General features: G+C 42.0%; 1 protein-coding gene across 1 annotated transcript in view; it reads right to left on the reverse strand.

Annotated features, from left to right (window-relative positions):
* Positions 1–24514, reverse strand: part of piezo2b (piezo-type mechanosensitive ion channel component 2b) — a 285749-nt gene that overhangs the window by 30170 nt on the left and 231065 nt on the right. Inside the window, exons 42-51 of the mRNA XM_082961036.1 lie at positions 22447–22629; positions 20763–21072; positions 12658–12787; positions 12414–12561; positions 11291–11505; positions 10887–11045; positions 10167–10314; positions 7461–7649; positions 6946–7041; positions 6662–6831 (exon numbers count right to left, since the gene is read on the reverse strand). Coding sequence (XP_082817162.1) covers positions 6662–6831; positions 6946–7041; positions 7461–7649; positions 10167–10314; positions 10887–11045; positions 11291–11505; positions 12414–12561; positions 12658–12787; positions 20763–21072; positions 22447–22629 — 1748 coding nt within the window. The remainder of the gene's footprint in view (positions 1–6661; positions 6832–6945; positions 7042–7460; positions 7650–10166; positions 10315–10886; positions 11046–11290; positions 11506–12413; positions 12562–12657; positions 12788–20762; positions 21073–22446; positions 22630–24514) is intronic.

Raw genomic sequence — 24514 nt, forward strand, 5'->3', positions numbered from 1 at the left:
AATACATGCAGTGTGATTAGGGAATGTAAACCAGGTGTGCAGGGAACAATACAAAACAAATGGAACAATGAAAAGGTGGAGCGGCGATGGCTAGAAAGCCGGTGACGTCGACCGCCGAACGCCGCCCGAACAAGGAGAGGAGCCGACTTCGGCGGAAGTCGTGACAGTTTCATTTCTGTACGCTACCTGTGTTTCTTGTTTTGTTCCATGCTAGTTTATTTATAAAATTATTCACTTCCTGTACTTGCTTCCCGAGTCCCAGCATACACGTTACAACATTAAATTACCGGGAGTTTATATATAGAGTGTGCGACTCTTTATTTTTATAGTCTTTTGACTTGTCCAAAATAAATAATGGATTTATTGTGAAGGTGTAGGCTATATTACATGGATTTATTAGACTTTTTCAAATGTAGATGTTCCAAAGGTCTTCATCAGTGGCTTGTAGGCTATGCGTGGAAGCCAGGAGATGCTAAATGTGTTTATGTAATTAACTGTCAATTACCGTGAGACCGGCAATCACCCATCGGTTTCTGGGACCAATCAGAAGGTCCGAATGTATTTGCATTCTACTCTGCTGTTCTATCGCGCGTGCAATGATGTGCAATGATGTGCAATGATGTGCAATGCTGTCCAATGCTGTGCAATGCTGTCCAATGCTGTCCAATAATGCGCAATGCTGTCCAATGCTGTGCAATACTGTGCAATGCTGTGCAATGATGTCCAACGCTGTCCAAAGTTGTCCAATGATGTCCAATGATGCCCGTGGGAAAATAAAACTGTTTGTTGTTTGTAGGAATTTCTTTGTCGTTGTAATATCACAAACGGACGTGGCAGTTTCACCATTAACCTGTTAGGGCTAGGGGGCAGTATTGACACGGTCGGATAAAAAATGTACCTGATTTAATCTGGTTACTACTCCTGCCCAGTAACTAGAATATGTATATAATTATTGGCTTTGGATAGAAAACACCCTAAAGTTTCTAAAACTGTTTGAATGGTGTCTGTGAGTATAACAGAACTCCTATGGCAGGCCAAAACCTGAGAAGATTTCAAGCAGGAAGTGACCTGTCTGAGAAGTAGTGTTTCATCTTGGCTCTTTTTATTGAAGACTCAGGATCTGTGCAATAACGTGACACTTCCTACGTCTTCCATAGGGTCTCAGAGCCCGGGAAAACGTTGAACGATATCGAGGCAGGCTCTGGCTGAAACACTTTATCGCTTTTGGCAAGTGGCCACTCAGAGTACTATGGGTTTAGGCGTGTGCCCGCTTCGACCGAATGGTTTCTTTTCCTTTGTCTGTTTATCTAAACGCAGATTCCCGGTCGGAATATTATCGCTTTTTTATGAGAAAAATGGCATAAAAATTGATTTTAAACAGCGGTTGACATGCTTCGAAGTACGGTAATGGAATATTTAGAATTCTTTTGTCACGAATTGCGCCATGCTCGTCACCCTTATTTAGCCTTTAGGATAGTGTCTAGAACGCACGAACAAAACGCCGCTGTTTGGATATAACGATGGATTATTTTGGACCAAACCAACATTTGTTATTGAAGTAGAAGTCCTGGGAGTGCATTCTGACGAAGACAACAAAGGTAAGAACATTTTTCTTATAATAAATCTGACTTTGATGAGTGCTAAACCTGCTGGGTGTCTAAATAGCTAGCCCTGTGATGCCGGGCTATCTACTGAGAATATTGCAAAATGTGCTTTCACCGAAAGGCTATTTTAAAATCGGACATATCGAGTGCATAGAGGAGTTCTGTATCTATAATTCTTAAAATAATTGTTATGCTTTTTGTGAACGTTTATCGTGAGTAATTTAGTAAATTCACCGGCAGTGTTCGGTGGGAATGCTAGTCACATGCTAGTCACATGCTAATGTAAAAAGCTGGTTTTTGATATAAATATGAACTTGATTGAACAAAACATGCATGTATTGTATAACATAATGTCCTAGGGTTGTCATCTGATGAAGATCATCAAAGGTTAGTGCTACATTTAGCTGTGGTTTGGGTTTTTGTGACATTATATGCTAGCTTGAAAAATGGGTGTCTGATTATTTCTGGCTGGGTACTCTGCTGACATAATCTAATGTTTTGCTTTCGTTGTAAAGCCTTTTTGAAATCGGACAGTGTGGTTAGATTAACGAGAGTCTTATCTTTAAAATGGTGTAAAATAGTCATATTTTTGAAAAATTTAAGTAATAGCATATCTAAGGATTTGAATAACGCGCCACAGGATTCAACTGGCTGTTGAGTAGGTGGGACGCAAGCGTCCCACCTAGCCCATAGAGGTTAATGATTCCAGCTTTAACTAAAACTCTGCCTTCACTCCCAGATTCAGGTTCCTGTTTCAGACGATATAACCTAGGGTTAACCTCTCTTGGATAGGGGGCAGTATTTTGACATCCGGATGAAAAGCGTTCCCAAAGTAAACTGCCTGTTACTCAGGCCCAGAAGCTAGGATATGCATATAATTGGTAGATTTGGATAGAAAACACTCTTTCCAAAACTGTTTAAATTATGTCTGTGAGTATAACAGAACTGATATGGCAGGCAAAACCCCGAGGACAAACCATCCCCCCCAAAAAAGATTTCAGCCTACCTCTATTTTCAATGGCTATCACTTTAATTATAAGGCCAAGTCCTCCCAGATTGCAGTTCCTACGGCTTCCACTAGATGTCAACAGTCTTTAGAAAGAGTTTCAGGCTGGTTTTGGAAAAATGAACCAGAAATTGTCGTTTTTCTAGGTGGCTCCCATTTTGGCTGTAGTGTTTCCAAGCGCGTGGAAGAGAGCGCGTTCTTTGGTATTTTTCTCCGGTAAAGACAATGATTCTCCGTCTTAAATGTTATTGTTTATTTGCGTATTAGGGTACCTAAGGTTTGATTATAAACGTTGTTTGACTTGTTTGGAAAAGTTTATTAGTAACGTTTGGGATTCATTTTGTATGCATTTTGATGGAGGGAAACTGGGTGGATTGTTGACTGAAGCGCGCCAGCTAAACTGAGTTTTTATGGATATAAAGAAGGACATTATCGAACAAAAGGACCATTTGTGATGTAACTGGGACCTTTTGGAGTGCCAACAGAAGAAGATCATTGAAGGTAAGGCATTTTTTAAATCGCTATTTCTGACTTTCGTGTCGCACCTACCTGGTTGAAATATGTTTTTCATGTGTTTGTATTCGGGCCGGTGTCCTCAGATAATTTCATGGTTTGCTTTCGCCGTAAAGCCTTTTTGAAATCTGACACCGCGGCTGGATTAACAAGAAGTTAAGCTTTATTTTGATGTATTACACTTGTGATTTTATTAAAGTTAAATATTTATAATACTGTAGCTTGAATTTCGCGCTCTGCAATTTCACTGGATGTTGGCCAGGTGGGATGCTATTGTCCCATATTAACTCAAACTCTGTTTCACTCCCAGAGTCAGGTTCCTGTTTCAGACAATACAGGACATCTATAATCTAGGTTTAACTCAAACTCTGCCATCACTCCCAGAGTCAGGTTCCTAATCAGAATGATCAGATAATCTCTGATAATATCAAAAAGGTTTATCAGATTATAAAATAAATGGAATATGACACATTTATGTGATTAACATAATCTGTATGGATTATAGATAATTGATAATACATATCCTCTAATCTCTACTTTACTCTACTCTACACTACACTACTTTACACTACTTTAACCTACTCTACACTACTCTACTTTACGCTTCTCTACACTACTTTACTCTACTCTACTCTACACTACACTACTTTAAACTACTTTACACTACTCTACTCTACACTACCCTACTCTACACCACTTTACCCTACTTTACACTACTCTACACTACACTACTTTACACTACTCTACTTTACTCTAACCTACACTACACTACTTTACACTACTTTACACTACTTTACTCTACACTACTTTACACTACTTTACACTACTTTACACTAAATTACTCTACACTACTTTACACTACTCTACTCTACTTTACACTACTTTACTCTACTCTACACTACACTAATTTACACTACTTTACACTACTTTAAACTACTTTACACTACCCTACTCTACACCACCTACCCTACTTTACACTACTCTACACTACACTACTTTACACTACTCTACTTTACTCTAACCTACACTACACTACTTTACACTACTTTACACTAAATTACTCTACTCTACACTACTTTACACTACTTTACACTACTTTACTCTACTCTACACTACTTTACACTACTTTACACTACTTTACACTAAATTACTCTACTCTACACTACTTTACACTACTTTACTTTACACTACTCTACACTACTTTACACTACTTTACTCTACTCTATACTACTTTACACTACTTTACTCTACTCTACACTAATTTACACTACTTTACACTACTTTACACTACACTACACTACTTTACACTACACTACTCTACTCTACTACTCTACTCTACTACTCTACTCTACTCTACTTTACAAAACTTTACAAAACTTTACTCTACTCTACACTAATTTACACTACTTTACTCTACTTTACTCTACACAACACTACTTTACACTACTCTACTTCACTCTACTCTACTCTACACTACTTTACACTACTCTACACTACTTTACTCTACACTACACTACTTTACACTACACTACTCTACTCTACACTACTTTACTCTACACTACTTTACTCTACACTACTCTACACTAGACTACTTTACACTACTTTACAGTAATGGGGAACTGTTCTTACCGCTGGATAGACCAAGCTACAGTGATGGGGAACTGTTCTTACCATTGGATAGACCAAGCTACAGTGATGGGGAACTGTTCTTACCGCTGGATAGACCAAGCTACAGTGATGGGGAACTGTTCTTACCATTGGATAGACCAAGCTACAGTGATGGGGCACTGTTCTTACCGCTGGATAGACAAAGCTACAGTGATGGGGGAACTGTTCTTACTGCTGGATAGACCAAGCTAAAGTGATGGGGAACTGTTACTGCTGGATAGACCAAGCTACAGTGATGGGGAACTGTTCTTACCGCTGTATAGACCAAGCTACAGTGATGGAGAACTGTTCTTACTGCTGGATAGACCAAGGTACAGTGATGGAGAACTGTTCTTACCGCTGGATAGACCAAGCTCCAGTGATGGGGGACTGTTCTTACCACTGGATAGACCAAGCTACAGTGATGGGGAACTGTTCTTACCGCTGGATAGACCAAGCTACAGTGATGGAGGACTGTTCTTACTGCTGGATAGACCAAGCTACAGTGATGGGGAACTGTTCTTACCGCTGGATAGACCAAGCTACAGTGATGGGGGACTGTTCTTGCTGTTAGATAGACCAAGCTACAGCGATGGGGAACTGTTACCGCTGGATAGACCAAGCTACAGTGATGGAGGACTGTTCTTACCGCTGGATAGACCAAGCTACAGTGATGGAGGACTGTTCTTACCGCTGGATAGACCAAGCTACAGTGATGGGGGACTGTTACCGCTGGATAGACCAAGCTACAGTGATGGGGGAACTGTTCTTACCGCTGTATAGATCAAGCTACAGTGATGGGGAACTGTTCTTACCGCTGGATAGACCAAGCTACAGTGATGGGGGACTGTTACCGTTGGATAGACCAAGCTACAGTGATGGGGGACTGTTACCGCTGTATAGACCAAGCTACAGTGATGGGGAACTGTTCTTACCACTGGATAGACCAAGCTACAGTGATGTGGGACTGTTCTTACCGCTGGACAGACCAAGCTACAGTGATGTGGGACTGTTCTTAACGCTGTATAGACCGAGCTACAGTGATGGGGGAACTGTTCTTACTGCTGGATAGACCAAGCTACAGTGATGGCGGACTGTTCTTACCGCTGGATAGACCAAGCTACAGTGATGGGGAACTGTTCTTACCGCTGGATAGACCAAGCTACAGTGATGGGGGACTGTTACCGTTGGATAGACCAAGCTACAGTGTTGGGGAACTGTTCTTACCGCTGTATAGACCAAGCTACAGTGATGGGGAACTGTTCTTACCGCTGGATAGACCAAGCTACAGTGATGGGGACTGTTCTAACCACTGGATAGACCAAGCTACAGTGATGGGGAACTGTTACCGTTGGATAGACCAAGCTACAGTGATGGGGGAACTGTTCTTACCACTGTATAGACCAAGCTACAGTGATGGGGAACTGTTACCGTTGGATAGACCAAGCTACAGTGATGGGGGAACTGTTCTTACCGCTGTATAGACCAAACTACAGTGATGGGGAACTGTTCTTACCACTGTATAGACCAAGCTACAGTGATGGGGGAACTGTTCTTACCGCTGTATAGACCAAACTACAGTGATGGGGAACTGTTCTTACCACTGTATAGACCAAGCTACAGTGTTGGGGAACTGTTCTTACCGCTGGATAGACCAAGCTACAGTGATGGGGACTGTTCTTACCGCTGGATAGACCAAGCTACAGTGATGGGGAACTGTTACCGTTGGATAGACCAAGCTACAGTGATGGGGGAACTGTTCTTACCGCTGTATAGACCAAGCTACAGTGATGGGGGAACTGTTCTTACCGCTGGATAGACCAAGCTACAGTGATGGGGGACTGTTACCGCTGGATAGACCAAGCTACAGTGATGTGGGAACTGTTCTTACCGCTGGATAGACCAAGCTAAAGTGATGGGGAACTGTTCTTTGGAGCTGAGCATCTTCATGATGTTTGTTCTACTGGGAGGACTGATGGTCCACAGACTGTTAGAGCTGCCCTCCAACTCAGCTATGGTCAGATCCTCTGGCACGTAGGATTCCAACCACTGCATCGCTACCTGTACAGAGGAGAGGAGGGACGAGAACAATGGAGATTTACCCTATGCTCGGCCCACCAACCCAGTGAGACAACACAAAGTAGTTGCATAAAATTCTTGTAACCGTGCACTTACAGGGTCGCTGAGGTATGACCTCATGAAGGTGCCATGGAATTCATGGCTGGAGACTTCTCTGAGCTGGTTCTGCTGAGCACTCATTGTGAAGATGGGCTGTAAAAGATGGACTTAGTTAGAGGACTTATCTCTGAACTGTTTTAGCATGGACAGGTGGCTATAAATCACCAATATTAGCTTTACACTTATAATAATAATAATAAGTAAATTGACTAATTCACAATGGAGATAGATTTAATCGTGGGTGCTGTCACAAACACCACAATGGCACAGCTACAAAGATGAATTCTCTAACTATCTCTATGGGCTGGGAAAACACAATATAGGATGTAATCTACAGAACAGCAGGTCACCAAACAGGTTGGGTAAATTCCAATGTACCCATAATGCACAACTAATGTCCTAATAGACTGGACTGTCTGTCTGACTGATGGATAGACGGACAGACGGATTAATCTCGAACCCGATCAACCGATGGACCTATCAGTAGTAGAGCCTTAGTTCTGTTACAGTACCTGGAACCCGGCCAGGGTGATGGAGAAAGAGACGTCCAGTGGTCTGTTGACCACCCCCACCACAGACTTGACCAGAGACATGAAGAGTAGAGGGAACCAGATGATACAGATCAGAAGCATGACGATCATCCCTCCCATCCCATACTTCACCACCGGCTTCTTCGCTTGGCCCCGCGGCTGGGGGTATCTCTGGAGGGGAGGGGGAGAGGAGGACTATAGTTATGGACTGAGGGTACCACTGGAGAGGAGAGGAGGACTATAGTTATGGCTTGAGGGAACCACTGGAGAGGAGAGGAGGACTATAGTTATGGACTGAGGGTACCACTGGAGAGGAGAGGAGGACTATAGTTATGGACTGAGGGAACCACTGGAGAGGAGAGGAGGACTATAGTTATGGACTGAGGGAACCACTGGAGAGGAGAGGAGGACTATAGTTATGGACTGAGGGAACCACTGGAGAGGAGAGGACTATAGTTATGGACTGAGTGAACCACTGGAGAGGAGAGGAGGACTATAGTTATGGACTTAGGAAACCACTGGAGAGGAGAGGAGGACTATAGTTATGGACTGAGGGAACCACTGGAGAGGAGAGGAGAGGAGAGGAGAGGAGAGGAGAGGAGAGGAGAGGAGAGGAGAGGAGAGGAGAGCAGAGGAGAGGAGAGGAGGACTATAGTTATGGACTGAGGGTACCACTGGAGAGGAGAGGAGAGGAGGACTATAGTTATGGACTGAGGGTACCACTGGAGAGGAGAGGAGAGGAGGACTATAGTTATGGACTGAGGGAACCACTGGAGAGGAGAGGAGGACTATAGTTATGGATTGAGGGAACCACTGGAGAGGAGAGGAGGACTATAATTATGGACTGAGGGTACCACTGGAGAGGAGAGGAGGACTATAGTTATGGACTGAGGGAACCACTGGAGAGGAGAGGAGGACTATAGTTATGGACTGAGGGTACCACTGGAGAGGAGAGGAGGACTATAGTTATGGACTTAGGAAACCACTGGAGAGGAGAGGAGGACTATAGTTATGGACTGAGGGAACCACTGGAGAGGAGAGGAGAGGAGAGGAGAGGAGAGGAGAGGAGAGGAGAGGAGAGGAGAGGAGAGGAGGACTATAGTTATGGACTGAGGGTACCACTGGAGAGGAGAGGAGAGGAGGACTATAGTTATGGACTGAGGGTACCACTGGAGAGGAGAGGAGAGGAGGACTATAGTTATGGACTGAGGGAACCACTGGAGAGGAGAGGAGGACTATAGTTATGGATTGAGGGAACCACTGGAGAGGAGAGGAGGACTATAATTATGGACTGAGGGTACCACTGGAGAGGAGAGGAGGACTATAGTTATGGACTGAGGGAACCACTGGAGAGGAGAGGAGGACTATAGTTATGGACTGAGGGTACCACTGGAGAGGAGAGGAGGACTATAGTTATGGACTGAGGGAACCACTGGAGAGGAGAGGAGGACTATAGTTATGGACTGAGGGAACCACTGGAGAGGAGAAGAGGACTATAGTTATGGACTGAGGGAACCACTGGAGAGGAGAGGAGAGGAGAGGAGGACTATAGTTATGGACTGAGGGAACCACTGGAGAGGAGAGGACTATAGTTATGGACTGAGGGTACCACTGGAGAGGAGAGGAGGACTATAGTTATGGACTGAGGGAACCACTGGAGAGGAGAGGAGGACTATAGTTATGGACTGAGGGAACCACTGAAGAGGAGAGGACTATAGTTATGGACTGAGGGAACCACTGGAGAGGAGAGGACTATAGTTATGGACTGAGGGAACCACTGGAGAGGAGAGGAGGACTATAGTTATGGACTGAGGGAACCACTGGAGAGGAGAGGACTATAGTTATGGACTGAGGGTACCACTGGAGAGGAGAGGAGGACTATAGTTATGGACTGAGGGAACCACTGGAGAGGAGAGGAGGACTATAGTTATGGACTGAGGGAACCACTGGAGAGGAGAGGAGGACTATAGTTATGGACTGAGGGAACCACTGGAGAGGAGAGGAGAGGAGGACTATAGTTATGGACTGAGGGAACCACTGGAGAGGAGAGGAGGACTATAGTTATGGACTGAGGGAACCACTGGAGAGGAGAGGAGAGGAGAGGAGGACTATAGTTATGGACTGAGGGTACCACTGGAGAGGAGAGGAGGACTATAGTTATGGACTGAGGGAACCACTGGAGAGGAGAGGAGGACTATTGTTATGGACTGAGGGTACCTCTGAAATGACACCCTTGTTCCGTATAAAGTGACCAGGGCCCAAATAGTCCATAGGCAATATGGTGCCAATGGGTCCTGGTCAAAAGTAGTGCACTGTATAGGGAATATGGTGCCAATGGGTCCTGGTCTAAAGTAGTGCACTATATAGGGAATATGGTGCCATTTGGGACGCACCCATGATGAGTGGATTGTATCCTCTCCTGTCCATGGTTATCTGGGTAATCTTGCCTTAGACCTGAAGACCTGAAGTCTAAACTCCCAGAGCTAAAGTTTCAATTCAATCTCACTTTGCAACACAAATGCAGCTTGTGGAAAAATATGTATTAAAAAAAAAACAGAAGGCTGTGGGCCTTCTTAAGCTTTAGCTGAGTGGGCTAAGCTAACACATTCTCGTGACGCAGTGGGCAGAGTTTGTGTTCGAACCCTGTTGGTCCCACAGACACATGAACAAGAAGGATACACAACCTACTCTCTCTGACTCCCTCCAGCACTTGAGGACGAAGATGTGAGCGTAGATGTCTTCCACGCAGATCCAGGAGGATAAGGACAGGGAGGTGTCGGTCCAGACCCAGTCCATCACCGCACGCAGCTCAGTCAGGAACGGGATCAAACGGAACCTGGAAGTGGAACGCACACAAACACACCTGTGGCTCTCGAAATCACAGCCTATTTCTCATATACAGTATAATTGTGACTTGAGTCCAAGTCAAGTCGGATTCCTGGACTCAAGTACTACAACACTGGGTCACACTATAAAGGGAATAGAGAGTAATTTGAGACTTACACACTGTACAACAGTGATACTACTGTATGTTGAATTTCCTACTACAACCTACAGTGTCCTAACTCAATATTTATCAAACTTGGGTCCTAACTCACCTTTGAAACAGGAAGAGGTTGGCGTAGTTGGTCTGTGGCCCCCAAAATAAAGTTGGGGAACCCCTTGTCCTAACTCACCTTTGAAACAGGAAGAGGTTGGCATAGTTGGTCTGTGGCCCCCAAAAACAGTTGGGGAACCCCTTGTCCTAATTCACCTTTGAAACAGGAAGAGGTTGGCGTAGTTGGTCTGTGGCCCCCAAAATAAAGTTGGGGAACCCCTTGTCCTAACTCACCCTTGAAACAGGAAGAGGTTGGCGTAGTTGGTCTGTGGCCCCCAAATAAAGTTGGGGAACCCCTTGTCATAACTCACCCTTGAAACAGGAAGAGGTTGGCGTAGTTGTAGCTCTTGGTGAGGAAGTTACCCAGGACTCTGGTGGGGTAGCCACAGCGGATCTGATAGGCTGACAGTCCAAAGTAGATACACTTGATACAGTACCATAGCTTGGCTACTGTGTTCTCATTGAAACGCCTGCAACGTGGACAGAGGTATAAATACTGTTAAGCAAGGTTACTAATGATAAACACAGTTACTAATGACAAACACTGCTACTAATGATACATCCTTAATCAATCACGAGGCCCCTACCCCCCTTAGGGAGATCTGAAAGAACTGGATATGTTTACAAAATTAACTAATTCAACAACTAATTCATTAATAAATCAACCAATAAATCAGATGTATTAACTAATTAATTCCATAAGGTGAGTATTAACCTCTCAGTGACTACCGGCAGGATGAAGAACATCCAGAAGTGTATCCCGAACACCAGGGCCACCTGGAAGATGACTTTCCCCAGCACTGTCTTCTTGAGGTACAGGGCCCGGTCTACCACCATGGTCCCAAACTGGATCAGAACCATCACCAGGAAGGCTCCGGGAACCTGGTCCTCCGACAGGGACGACGTGATGTCTGCTCCCGCGGAGTGTTTCTGACAGATAAGAAAATATAAGGTAAGTGGGTTAGAGTTAAAGGACAGTACATACCCCAAAAGAGACTAGACATTCCCCAAAAGATACTAGACATACCCCAAAAGAGACTAGACATTCCCCAAAAGATACTAGACATACCCCAAAAGAGACTAGACTAGACATAGCCCAAAAGGGACTAGACTAGACATACCCCAAAAGGGACTAGACTAGACATACCCCAAAAGGGACTAGACTAGACATACCCCAAAAGGGACTAGACTAGACATACCCCAAAAGGGACTAGACTAGACATACCCCAAAAGAGACTAGACTAGACATACCCCAACAGAGACTAGACTAGACATACCCCAACAGAGACTAGACATACCCCAACAGAGACTAGACATACCCCAAAAGGAGACTAGACATACCCCAAAAGGAGACTAGACATACCCCAAAAGGAGACATACCCCAAAAGAGACTAGACTAGACATACCCCAAAAGAGACTAGACTAGACATACCCCAAAAGAGACTAGACTAGACATACCCCAAAAGAGACTAGACTAGACATACCCCAAAAGAGACTAGACTAGACATACCCCAAAAGAGACTAGACATACCCCAAAAGAGACTAGACATACCCCAAAAGAGACTAGACATACCCCAAAACTTGGATTAGCTAACACAACATGCCATTGGAACACAGGAGTGATGGTTGCTGATAATGGGCCTCTGTACGCCTTTGTAGATATTCCATAAAAAATCTGCCGTTTCCAGCTACAATAGTCATTTACATTAACAATGTCTACACTGTATTTCTGATCAATTTGATGTTATTTTAATAGACAAAAAAAAAAAGACATTTCTAAGTGACATCAAACTTTTGAACGGTAGTGTACGTAACCCAAAAGAGACCAGCATACGTACCCCAAAAGCAGAGAAGCCGAAGACGATGATGATGAAGTCGATGGTGTCGGCCAGGAACATGAGAACATAGACGTCTGTTACAGCACTGTACTCTGGATGGACCAGGTTGTAGAAGAACTGACGGATGGGCAGGTACACCTCCATGGTCCTGGAGAGACAATGATACAAATACAATCAATCAACCAATCAACCAACTAATCAGTCAATCAATCAACCAATCAATAATTCAACCAGTCAATCCCACCTTTTGATAGTGAAGGTCTTGGCTTTGATCATCTGTTCTCTGAGTTTCTCCTTCATCAGCTGTTTCTTAGTCTTCTGCTGCACTGACTCGCTCCCGTCTCTATGGCTACTGTTCCTGGAGTTAGTGCTGCCTGGGGAAACCATGGCAATGCATGTTACAACCCTATTGTACTGTACGTAAAGTAAATTAGTAGTAAAGTAAAGTAAGTTAGTGGCAAAGTAAAGTAAGTTAGTAGTAAAGTTAAGTAAAAATAAGTTAGTGGCAAAGTAAAGTAAATTAGTAGTAAAGTTAAGTAAAAATAAGTTAGTGGCTAAGTAAAGTAAGTTAGTAGTAAAGTTAAGTAAAAATAAGTTAGTGGCTAAGTAAAGTAAGTTAGTAGTAAAGTAAAGTAAGTTAGTGGCAAAGTAAAGTAAATTAGTAGTAAAGTTTAAAAAAAAGTAAGTTAGTGGCAAAGTAAAGTAAGTTAGTAGTAAAGTTAAGTAAAATAAGTTAGTGGCTAAGTAAAGTAAAGTAAGTTAGTGGTAAACTAAAATAAGTTAGTGGCAAAGTAAAGTAAGTTAGTGGCAAATTAAAGTAAAGTAAGTTAGTGGAAAAGTAAAGTAAGGTAGTGACATATTAAAGTAAGTTAATAGGTAAGTAAAGTAAGTTAGTGACAAAGTAAAGTAAGATAGTGGGTAAATAAAGTAATTAGCGTTGTAAAGTAAACTAAAGAAAAGTAAACTAAAGTAAAGTACAGTAAATTAACCTGTTAGGGCTAGGGGGCAGTATTGACACGGTCGGATAAAAAACGTACCCGATTTAATCTGGTTACTACTCCTGCCCAGTAACTAGAATATGCATATAATTATTGGCTTTGGATAGAAAACACCCTAAAGTTTCTAAAACTGTTTGAATGGTGTCTGTGAGTATAACAGAACTCATATGGCAGGCAAAAACCTGAGAAGATTCCAAACAGGAAGCGCCCTCTCTGACAAGTTGTTGTTCATCTTGGCTCTTTTTATTGAAGACTGAGGATCTTTGCCGTAACGTGACACTTCCTACGGCTCCCATAGGCTCTCAGAACCCGGGAAAAAGCTGAATGATATCGAGGCAGCCTCTGGCTGAAACACATTATCGCGTTTGGATAGTGGCTGGTCAGAGTACTCTGAGACTCACGCTTGTGCACGAGGGCACGAGATGTATTTATTTTCTCTCTCTTTGTATGTAAACACGCTTTCCCGGTCGGAATATTATCGCTTTTTTACGAGAAAAATGGCGTAAAAATGGATTTTAAACAGCGGTTGACATGCTTCGAAATACGGTAATGGAATATTTAGAATTTTTTGTCACGAATTGCGCCATGCTCGTGACCCTTATTTACACTTCGGATAGTGTCTTGGAACGCACGAACAAAACGCCGCTATTTGGATATAACAATGGATTATTTTGGACCAAACCAACATTTGTTATTGAAGTAGCAGTCCTGGGAGTGCATTCTGACGAAGACAACAAAGGTAATCAAACTTTTGTAATAGTAAATCGGAGTTTATAAGTGGCTAGCCGTGATGGCTAGCCGTGATGGCTGGGCTATCTACTGAGAATATTGCAAAATGTGCTTTCACCGAAAAGCTATTTTAAAATCGGACACCTCGATTGCACAAAGGAGTTCTGTATCTATAATTCTTAAAATAATTGTTATGTTTTTTGTGAACGTTTATCGTGAGTAATTTAGTAAATTCACCGGAGGTTTGCTGGGGGTATGCTAGTTCTGAACGTCACATGCTAATGTAAAAAGCTGGTTTTTGATATAAATACGAACTTGATTGAACAAAACATGCATGTATTGTATAACATAATGTCCTAGGTGTGTCATCTGATGAAGATCATCAAAGGTTAGTGCTGCATTTAGCTGTCTTCTGGGTTTTTGTGATATTATATGCTAGCTTGAAAAATGGGTGTCTGATTATTTCTGGCTGGGTACTCTGCTGACATAATCTAATGTTTTGCTTTCGTTGTAAAGCCTTTTTGAAATCGGACAGTGTGGTTAGATAAAGGAGAGTCTTGTCTTTAAAATGGTGTAAAATAGTCATATGTTTGAAAAATTGAAGTTTTTGCATTTTTGAGGTATTTGAATATCGCGCCACGGGATTACACTGGCTGTTGAGTAGGGTTGTCATCTTATGAAGATCATCAAAGGTTAGTGTTGCATTTAGCTGTGGTTTGGGTTTATGTGACATTATATGCTAGCTTGAAAAATGGGTGTCTGATTATTTCTGGCTGGGTACTCTGCTGACATAATCTAATGTTTTGCTTTCGTTGTAAAGCCTTTTTGAAATCAGACAGTGTGGTTAGATTAACGAGAGTCGTCTTTAACATAGAAGTTAAATAGCTAAGTAAAGTATAGTAAAGCAAATAGCTAAGAAAAGTAAAGTAAATTAAGTAGATAAGTAAAGTACAGTAAACTAAAGTAAACTTCGCTCTAACAATGAAAATAAATGTCTTAAAAAATGTAAGGCAGGAGGTAAGATCAGGTGGAACCATTCTATCCAATGTGATGGACGATACGCGTGTGAACAACAGGCACAACCAAAAACCAAATTCGACAATCTCTTTTGACCTCTACACAAAAACTTCAAGCTTGGTGAGTGAAAAAAAATGAGAAACGCCACTTGCTGGAGAACATAGATTTTGGCCCAGTTAACCCTCTTGCTTTGCCTCTTCGTCTCTGGCTGAGTGGGGAAGACTGAGCATCTACCACTATCAGATTAGGGAAGGGATGATTTAGTTCCCCCACTTTTTATCACCCACTGATTAACTTGTCATATAGCAGATTCAAATGTTTTCAGCTAGTAATATGTCAATATTTAGCTTTAGAAATGAGCTATGACATACATAGCCAATTAATATAACACAGCTTTGGATTTCACGCCCTTCTCAAAAGCGTATGGTTATGAACGTTTGAAACTTTGGATGGAAAATTACTGTGGGTGACAGAGGACATTATTGCCACTTCTATTGGCCATCTCTTCAATCTTAGCCTACAGGAAAGTGTGTGCCCTCAGGCCTGGAGAGAAGTAAAAGGAATTTTGCTGCCCAAGAATAGCAAAGCACCCTTTACTGGCATAAAACCCCCGAACAATCAGCCTGTTACCAACCCTTAGTAAACCTTTGGAAAAAAAACGGAGTTTGACCAGATACAATGCTATTTTAAAGTAGACAAATTAACAACATATTTTCAGAACATGTACGGCACTTACAGAAACAACTGATTATTGTCTGAGAGAAATTGATAATAAAATGATTGTGGGAGCTGTTTTGTTAGATTTCAGTGCAGCTTTTGACATTATTGATCATATTCTGCTGCTGGAAAAACGTACGTGTTATGGCTTTACACCTCTTGCTATATTGTGGATTGAGAGTTACCTGTCTAACAGACACACAGAGCCTCTCCAAAATAATCCAGGTAGAATCAGGAATTCCCCAGGGCAGCTCTCTAGGCCCCTTATTTTTTTCAATCTTCACTAATGACCTGCCACTGGCTCTGAGTAAAGCCTGTGTTTGTAGATATACTGATGACTCAACACTATACCCGTCAGCTACCACAGCAAGTTAAATCACTGCAAGACAAAGAGCTGCAGTCAGTATTATAATGGTGGCAATAAATAAGTTAGTCCTAAATATTTCAAAAGCTAAAAGCATTGTATTTGGGACAAAACCATTCACTAAACCCTAAACCTAAACTAAATATTGTAATGAATAATGTGGAAATTGAGCAGGTTGTGGAGGCTAAACTGCCAACTGTCATTGTCAAACAAATTGATGCAACAGTAGCTAAGATGGGGAGAGGTCTGTTCATAACAACGCTATCAACAAGGCAGGTCCTACAGGCCCTAGTTTTGTTGCACCTGGACTACTGTCCAGTCGCGTGGTCAGGTGCCACAAAGAGGGACTTAGAAGAATAACAATTGGCTCAGAGCAGCACGGCTGGCCCTTAAATGTATACGGAGAGCTAAAATTAATAATATGCATGTCAATCTCTCCTGGCTCAAAGTAGCGGAGAGATTGACTCCATCACTACTTGTATTTGTGAGAAGTATTGACATGTTGAATGCACCGATCTGTCTGTTTGAACGACCAGCACACAGCTCGGACACCCATGCATACCCAACAAGACATGCCACAAGAGGTCTCTTCACATTCCCCAAGTCCAGAACAGACTATGGGAGGCACACAGTACAACATAGAGCCATGACTACATGGAACTCTATTCCACATCAAGTAACTGATGCCAGCAGTAGAATCAGATAAAAAACTGATAAAAATACACTTTATGGAACAGCAGGGACTGTGAAGAGACACACATACAGGTACAGACACATGCAGACACACACACGATAACATACGCACTATACACAAAAGTACACATGGATTTTGTGTTATAGATATGTGGTAGTTGAGTGCTGGCCTGAGGGCACACACTTAATGTGTTGTGAAATCTGTTGTGAAATGTATTTTAATGTTTTTTAAATTGTATAACTGCCTTAATTTTGCCTTGGCAGCAGCTAATGAGGATCCATAATAAATACAAAATACACATTTTACATAGGAGAGCTGCTCTCTTCTCCTGTTCCGACTAGTGTGGCATGAAAAAAATCATTCCTGTCCTGGTTATGAAATTACACCTTTACGCTGTTGATGTAAAAACGACCAAATGTACTGACTGTTTAAAGCAGAACTGCCAAATATATTTCTTACGGAGAAATTGGCAATCGAAAAGTCCCAATCAGCAGTTAGATGTGCACCAATTGGTAGACGGGTGGGGGAAAAAAGCAGACATTGAATATCCCTTTGAGCATGGTGAAGTTATTAATTACACTTTGGATGGTGTATCAATACACCCAGTCACTACAAAGATACAGGCATCCTTCCTAACACAGTTGCCGGAGAGGAAGGAAACCGCTCAGGGATTTCACCATGAGGCCAATGGTGACTTTAAAACAGTTAAATGGCTGTGATAGGAGAAAACTGAGCATGGATCAACAACATTGTAGTTACTCCACAATACTAACCTAAATGACAGAGTGAAAAGAAGGAAAGCTTTACAGAATAAAAATATTCCAAAACAAACATCCTGTTTGCAACAAGGTACTAAAGTAATACTGCAAAAAAATTGGCAAAGAAAGGAACTTTAAATACTGAATACAAAGCGTTATGTTTGGGGCAAATCCAACACAACACATCACTGAGTACCACTCTTCATATGTTCAAGCATGGTGGTGGCTGCATCATGTTATGGGTATGCTTGTCATCGGCAAGGACTGGGGAGTTTTTTTAGGAGAAAAATAAACGAATAGACCTAAGAACAGGCAAAATCCTCACGAAAACCTGGTTCAGTCTGCTTTCCAACAGACACTGGGAGACAAATTCACCTTTCAGCAGGACAGTAACCCAAAACACAAGGCCAAATATACACTGGTGTTGCTTACCAAGAAGACAGAGAATCTTCCAAGATGGCATTGACTGTTCCTTAGTGGTCTAGCTACGGTTTTTACTTAAATCGGCATGAAAATCTATGGCAAGACTTGAAAATGGCTGTCTAGCAACCAACTTGACAGAGCTAGAAGAATTTGAAAAATAATATTATACAATCCATGTATTAGAGATTTACCCAGAAATACGATGCCAAAGGTGATTCTAACTTGTATTGACACTCGGGTGTGAACACTTACAGTACCAGTCAAAAGTTTTGACACACCTACTCATTCAAGGGTTTTTCTTTATTTTGACTATTTTCTACATTGTAGAATAATAGTGAAGACATCAAAACTATGAAATAAAACATATGGAATCATGTAGTAACTGCATCTGGTTCTTAGCCTGAGCCGTGATAGAAAGGCAGCAATTCTACAGCACACAGGAGGGCCTGTTGTCCGGACCTCTGGCAATCTCTATGGGTGTGCCACAGGGTTCAATTCTCGGGCCGACTCTCTTCTCTGTATACATCAATGATGTTGCTCTTGCTGCTGGTGATTCTCTGATCCACCTCTACGCAGACGACACCATTCTGTATACTACTGGCCCCTCTTTGGACACTGTGTTAACTAACCTCCAGACGAGCTTCAATGCCATACAACTCTCCTTCCGTGGCCTCCAACTGCTCTTAAACGCAAGTAAAACTAAATGCATGCTATTCAATCGATCACTGCCCGCACCTGCCCGCCTGTCCAGCATCACTACTGTGGACGGTTCTGACTTAGAATATGTGGACAACTACAAATACCTAGGTGTCTGGCTAGACTGTAAACTCTCCTTCCAGACTCACATTAAACATCTCCAATCCAAAATTAAATCTAGAATCGGCTTCCTATATCAGAACAAAGCATCCTTCACTCATGCTGCCAAACATATCCCCGTAAAAGTGACCACCATACCGATCCTCAACTTCAGTGTTGTCATCTATAAAATAGCCTCAAACACTCTACTCAACAAATTGGATGCAGTCTATCACAGTGCCATCCATTTTGTCACCAAAGCCCCATACACTACCCACCATTGCGATCTGTACGCTCTCGTTGGTTGGCCCTCGCTTCAAACTCGTCGCCAAACCCACTGGCTACAGGTTATCTACAAGTCTCTGCTAGGTAAAGCCCCGCCTTATCTCAGCTCACTGGTCACCATAGCAGCACCCACTCGTAGCACGCGCTCCAGCAGGTATATCTCACTGGTCACCCCCAAAGCCAATTCCTCCTTTGGTCGTCTTTCCTTCCAGTTCTCTGCTGCCAATGACTGGAACAAACTGCAAAAATCTCTGAAGCTGGAGACTCATATCTCCCTCACTAGCTTTAAGCACCAGCTGTCAGAGCAGATCACTGCACCTGTACACAGCCCATCTGTAAACAGCCCATCTATCTACCTACCTCATCCCCATACTGTATTTATTTATTTATCTTGCTCCTCTGCACCCCAGTATCTCTACTTGCACATTCATCTTCTGCACATCAACCATTCCAGTGTTTAATTGCTATATTGTAATTACTTCGCCACCATGGCCTATTTATTGCCTTGACTTACCTCATTTGCACTCTCTGTATATAGACTTTTTGTTTTCTTTTGTTCTACTGTATTATTGACTGTATGTTTTGTTTATTCCATGTGTAACTCTGTGTTGTTGTATGTCGAATTGCTATGCTTTGTCTTGGCCAGGTCGAAGTTGCAAATGAGAACTTGTTCTCAACTAGCCTACCTGGTTAAATAAACGTGAAATATATATATATTTTTTAAAGTATCCAACGCGGGAGAAAGCGCATATATTATAAAATAATATTAGATTTATTAGTGTTTGCACCGTTATTTTTATATAATATAACCATATTCAATTTCAGTATCAAATGTCTTAGAGTGATGGACTGTGCCACCCCTGTGATATCTCCGCAATGGATTAGTCCACTGAGACAGGAGCCAATCAGACAGTCGTCTTGGGCTCCATGAAAAAAAGAAAAAGTAATACATGCGACTGCTCGACTAAGGAAATCTCGTTTCAAACAGTAGACCAGTGGACTGAATGAGGTCATCCCTTCTACGCACACAGTTGTTATCTGACTTGTAGATGAACGTCATACTCAGTTACAAGCCGGGAAAGTTTGATAAGCTGAAAGACAGGACGCAGCAATTCAGTCACAACAGGTAGAGGTATTTCCCACGGGGGACCAGTACGGAGAAGAAAAAATTTTTTATGAAATGTATGCATTCACTACTGTAAGTCGCTCTGGATAAGAGCGTCTGCTAAATAACTAAAATGTAAATGTAAAATGTATTTTTGGAACAAGGCAGCAAAACAATCGCATGAGTAAAAACAAAAAAATAATTAAAAAAAAAAACGTTAGTAGTCACAGCGATTTGTGACGGTTGAATAGTTTTTCTTATTGATGCGTTATTTGGATCGGTTTGGGCTCCCGCAGACCCACCCACTCACATTTGAACCAGGGACAGATCGGTAAATCCTTACATCCCTACTAAGTAAAGTTTGGAGCTTTATTAAAATAAAGTAAATTGTAAAGTACTGTAAAGTACTGTAAAGTACTGTAAAGTAAAGGCTAAGTCAAGTCAAGTCAAATAGTTTTCCTGACCTCTCTTGGAGCGTACAGAGTGGACTGAGCGGTGGGAGATATGAGACCCTCCACTGGAGCTCTTCCTTCTCTGGTAGGTCTGCTGCTGTTGCTGGAGGTAGTGCACGGGGATGTGTACAGAGTCCATGGAGGTGCCCATGCCCAGATTTATAGACCTGAGGGTCTGTGTGGACCCCTTCCTCTCGCGGGGGGTGGAAGAGACGGGAGTGGCCTCCCTCTCCCTCCTCTCATCGTCCTCTGACTCAGTGTCCCGGTGGAGTATCTCCTTCTTGGTGTCTTTAAGGTTGTCTTCGTCCCATAGACCATGACACTATGGCAGGACAGTACAAAGAAGAGACACAAGGATAATGCTCTATACCAAACCAAGTGGCGGCAGGTAGAGGAGAGGTAAGGTATGAATGAACTTTGAACAAACCAAACAATTGCATTGTTTTAAGAGTTGTAAGCAATGACTCTCGATCGTATCAATCGGCTAACCAAAATCACAACATGATAGTTCATTATGAACACAATACAATCCACTATACTATACAATATACAATAAAATCATCTATACTATACTATACACCACACTATACACTATACAATAAAATCATCTATACTATACACTATACAATCCACTATACAATGCTCTATACTATACAATATACTATACACTATACATTCCACTATACTATACAATTCACTATACCATACACAATACAATCCACTATACTATACACTATACAATCACTATACTATACACTATACAATCCACTATACTATACACTATACAATACACTATACTATACACTATACAATACACTATACAATCACTATACTATACACTATACTATACTATACACTATACACTACACAATACACTATACTACGCACTATACCATACAATCCACTATACAATCCACTACACTATACACTATACAATCCACTATAATATATACTATAAACCATACTATACACTATACTATGCATCATACTATACAACACACTATACACTAGACAATCCACAATCCACTATACAATCCACTATACTATCCACTATACTATATACTACACATAATACTATCCACTATACTATACACTATACTACCCACTATACTATGCACTGCACTATGCACTATACTATACACTATACAATCCACTATACTATACACAATACAATCCAAAATACTATACACAATACAATCCAAAATACTACACACTATACACTACACTATACAATCCACCATACTATACTATACTATAATATACACTACACAATCCACTGCACTGTACACTATACAATCCACTATACTGTACACTCTACTATACACTATACAATCCACTATACTATACAATATATAATACACTATATTATACACTATACTATACCTTATATAATACACTATATAATACACTATACTACACATTATATAATACACTATACCTTATATAATACACTATACAATACATTCATACAATAAGCTCAAACAAGCTGAATCCAAAGCTGTATCTCAGACAGCTAGAACAGACAGTCATCACATCCCACTGCTTCTCAGTTAAATAACAGGAAGTATCCCGTATCTCGTCTCACAGTAGGAGTGCTCGTCTCGGATCAGATCCTCCCCTGTCCATGAAATCTTATTCACTACAATCTAAAAAGGTTAAACTTGTCCTAGATCAGAACTCTTTCTCTGAGACGTACCTTCAGGATGGACCTGTGGAAGAAGAGCGCCAGAAGCTGTATGAGGTCATAGACCACGTATCCATCTTTCTTCTCCACTCCGATGATGTTGGGAGGGTGGTAGGGTTTTTTCACGTCCACCTTCGGGTTCTGGTTGAAGGGAAAAAAGCCAAACTGGAAGAAATACTTGATGACGATGGTGACCTAGGAGAGAAGATATAAAACAGGCAGTAATGTCATTATAGAGGAATTATTAATGTTAATATGACAGACCGTCAAAATCAAATCATGGTGAGGATGTATGTTTCATTCTGACCGGCATCAGTCAGACGTTTTAATCAGTGTCAGAATGTAACATGAAACAACAATTCCAACACATAGGATTGCAAAGTCATTAAGGACTTCCTAGAATCAGTACGGCACAGACTGACACAGCCTCCAAACCAAAACATTATCCTCCAGCTGGAAACCTCCTAGAATCAGTACAGCACAGACTGACACAGCTTCCAAACCAAAACATTATCCTCCAGCTAGAAACCTCCTAGAATCAGTACAGCAGAGACTGACACAGCCTCCAAGCCAAAACATTATCCTCCAGCTAGAAACTTCCTAGAATCAGTTTCGGCACAGACTGACACAGCCTCCAAACCAAAACATTATACTCCAGCTAGAAACTTCCTAGAATCAGTACAGCACAGACTGACACAGCCTCCAAACCAAAACATTATCCTCCAGCTGGAAACCTCCTAGAATCAGTACAGCACAGACTGACACAGCCTCCAAACCAAAACATTATCCTCCAGCTGGAAACCTTCTAGAATCAGTACAGCACAGACTGACACAGCCTCCAAGCCAAAACATTATCCTCCAGCTAGAAACTTCCTAGAATCAGTACAGCACAGACTGACACAGCCTCCAAACCAAAACATTATCCTCCAGCTGGAAACCTCCTAGAATCAGTACAGCACAGACTGACACAGCTTCCAAACCAAAACATTATCCTCCAGCTGGAAACCTCCTAGAATCAGTACAGCACAGACTGACACAGCCTCCAAGCCAAAACATTATCCTCCAGCTAGAAACTTCCTAGAATCAGTTTCGGCACAGACTGACACAGCCTCCAAACCAAAACATTATACTCCAGCTAGAAACTTCCTAGAATCAGTACAGCACAGACTGACACAGCCTCCAAACCAAAACATTATCCTCCAGCTGGAAACCTCCTAGAATCAGTACAGCACAGACTGACACAGCCTCCAAACCAAAACATTATCCTCCAGCTGGAAACCTCCTAGAATCAGTACAGCACAGACTGACACAGCCTCCAAGCCAAAACATTATCCTCCAGCTAGAAACTTCCTAGAATCAGTACAGCACAGACTGACACAGCCTCCAAACCAAAACATTATCCTCCAGCTGGAAACCTCCTAGAATCAGTACAGCACAGACTGACACAGCCTCCAAACCAAAACATTATCCTCCAGCTGGAAACCTCCTAGAATCAGTACAGCACAGACTGACACAGCCTCCAAACCAAAACATTATCTTCCAGCTGAAAACTTCAGGAGCTTCATGATCTTTGTGTAAACATAGAGACAGTCATTGTGTAGAACCATAGAAAGTACCACTCTAATGATTACAATGGTGTACATACAACACATTAAACTAATGTAATATTAGTTAATAAAGCAATGTAAAGTAAACTATCATAGAATTAATAGGATGTCACGTCCTGACCTGCAGAGGGAGCAATTGTATTATTATTATTTGTGTTACGTGTGAGTTGGTTGTTGGACTCCCAATTGAAGGCAGGTGTGTTGAGTTGCCTTTGATTGGAAGTCCTATATAGTAGTGTGTGTTTGTCCTTGTGGTTGTGGGTAATTGTTCCTGTTCAGTGTGTTATGCTGTCAGTACTGTTGAGCTGTCGGTGTTTTCTTGTTTTGTAGTGTTCCAGTGTTCTTTTTTTGAATTAAATCATGAACACTAACTCCGCTGCACCTTGGTCTTCTTCTCTCCATGACGACTGCCCTTACAGAATTACCCACCACAACAGGACCAAGCACCGGAGGAATTCTGGCGAGGACTGGGG

Source organism: Salmo salar, chromosome 14 (genome assembly GCF_965601325.2).
Source record: "Salmo salar chromosome 14, fSalSal1, whole genome shotgun sequence".
Lineage (NCBI taxonomy): Eukaryota > Metazoa > Chordata > Actinopteri > Salmoniformes > Salmonidae > Salmo > Salmo salar.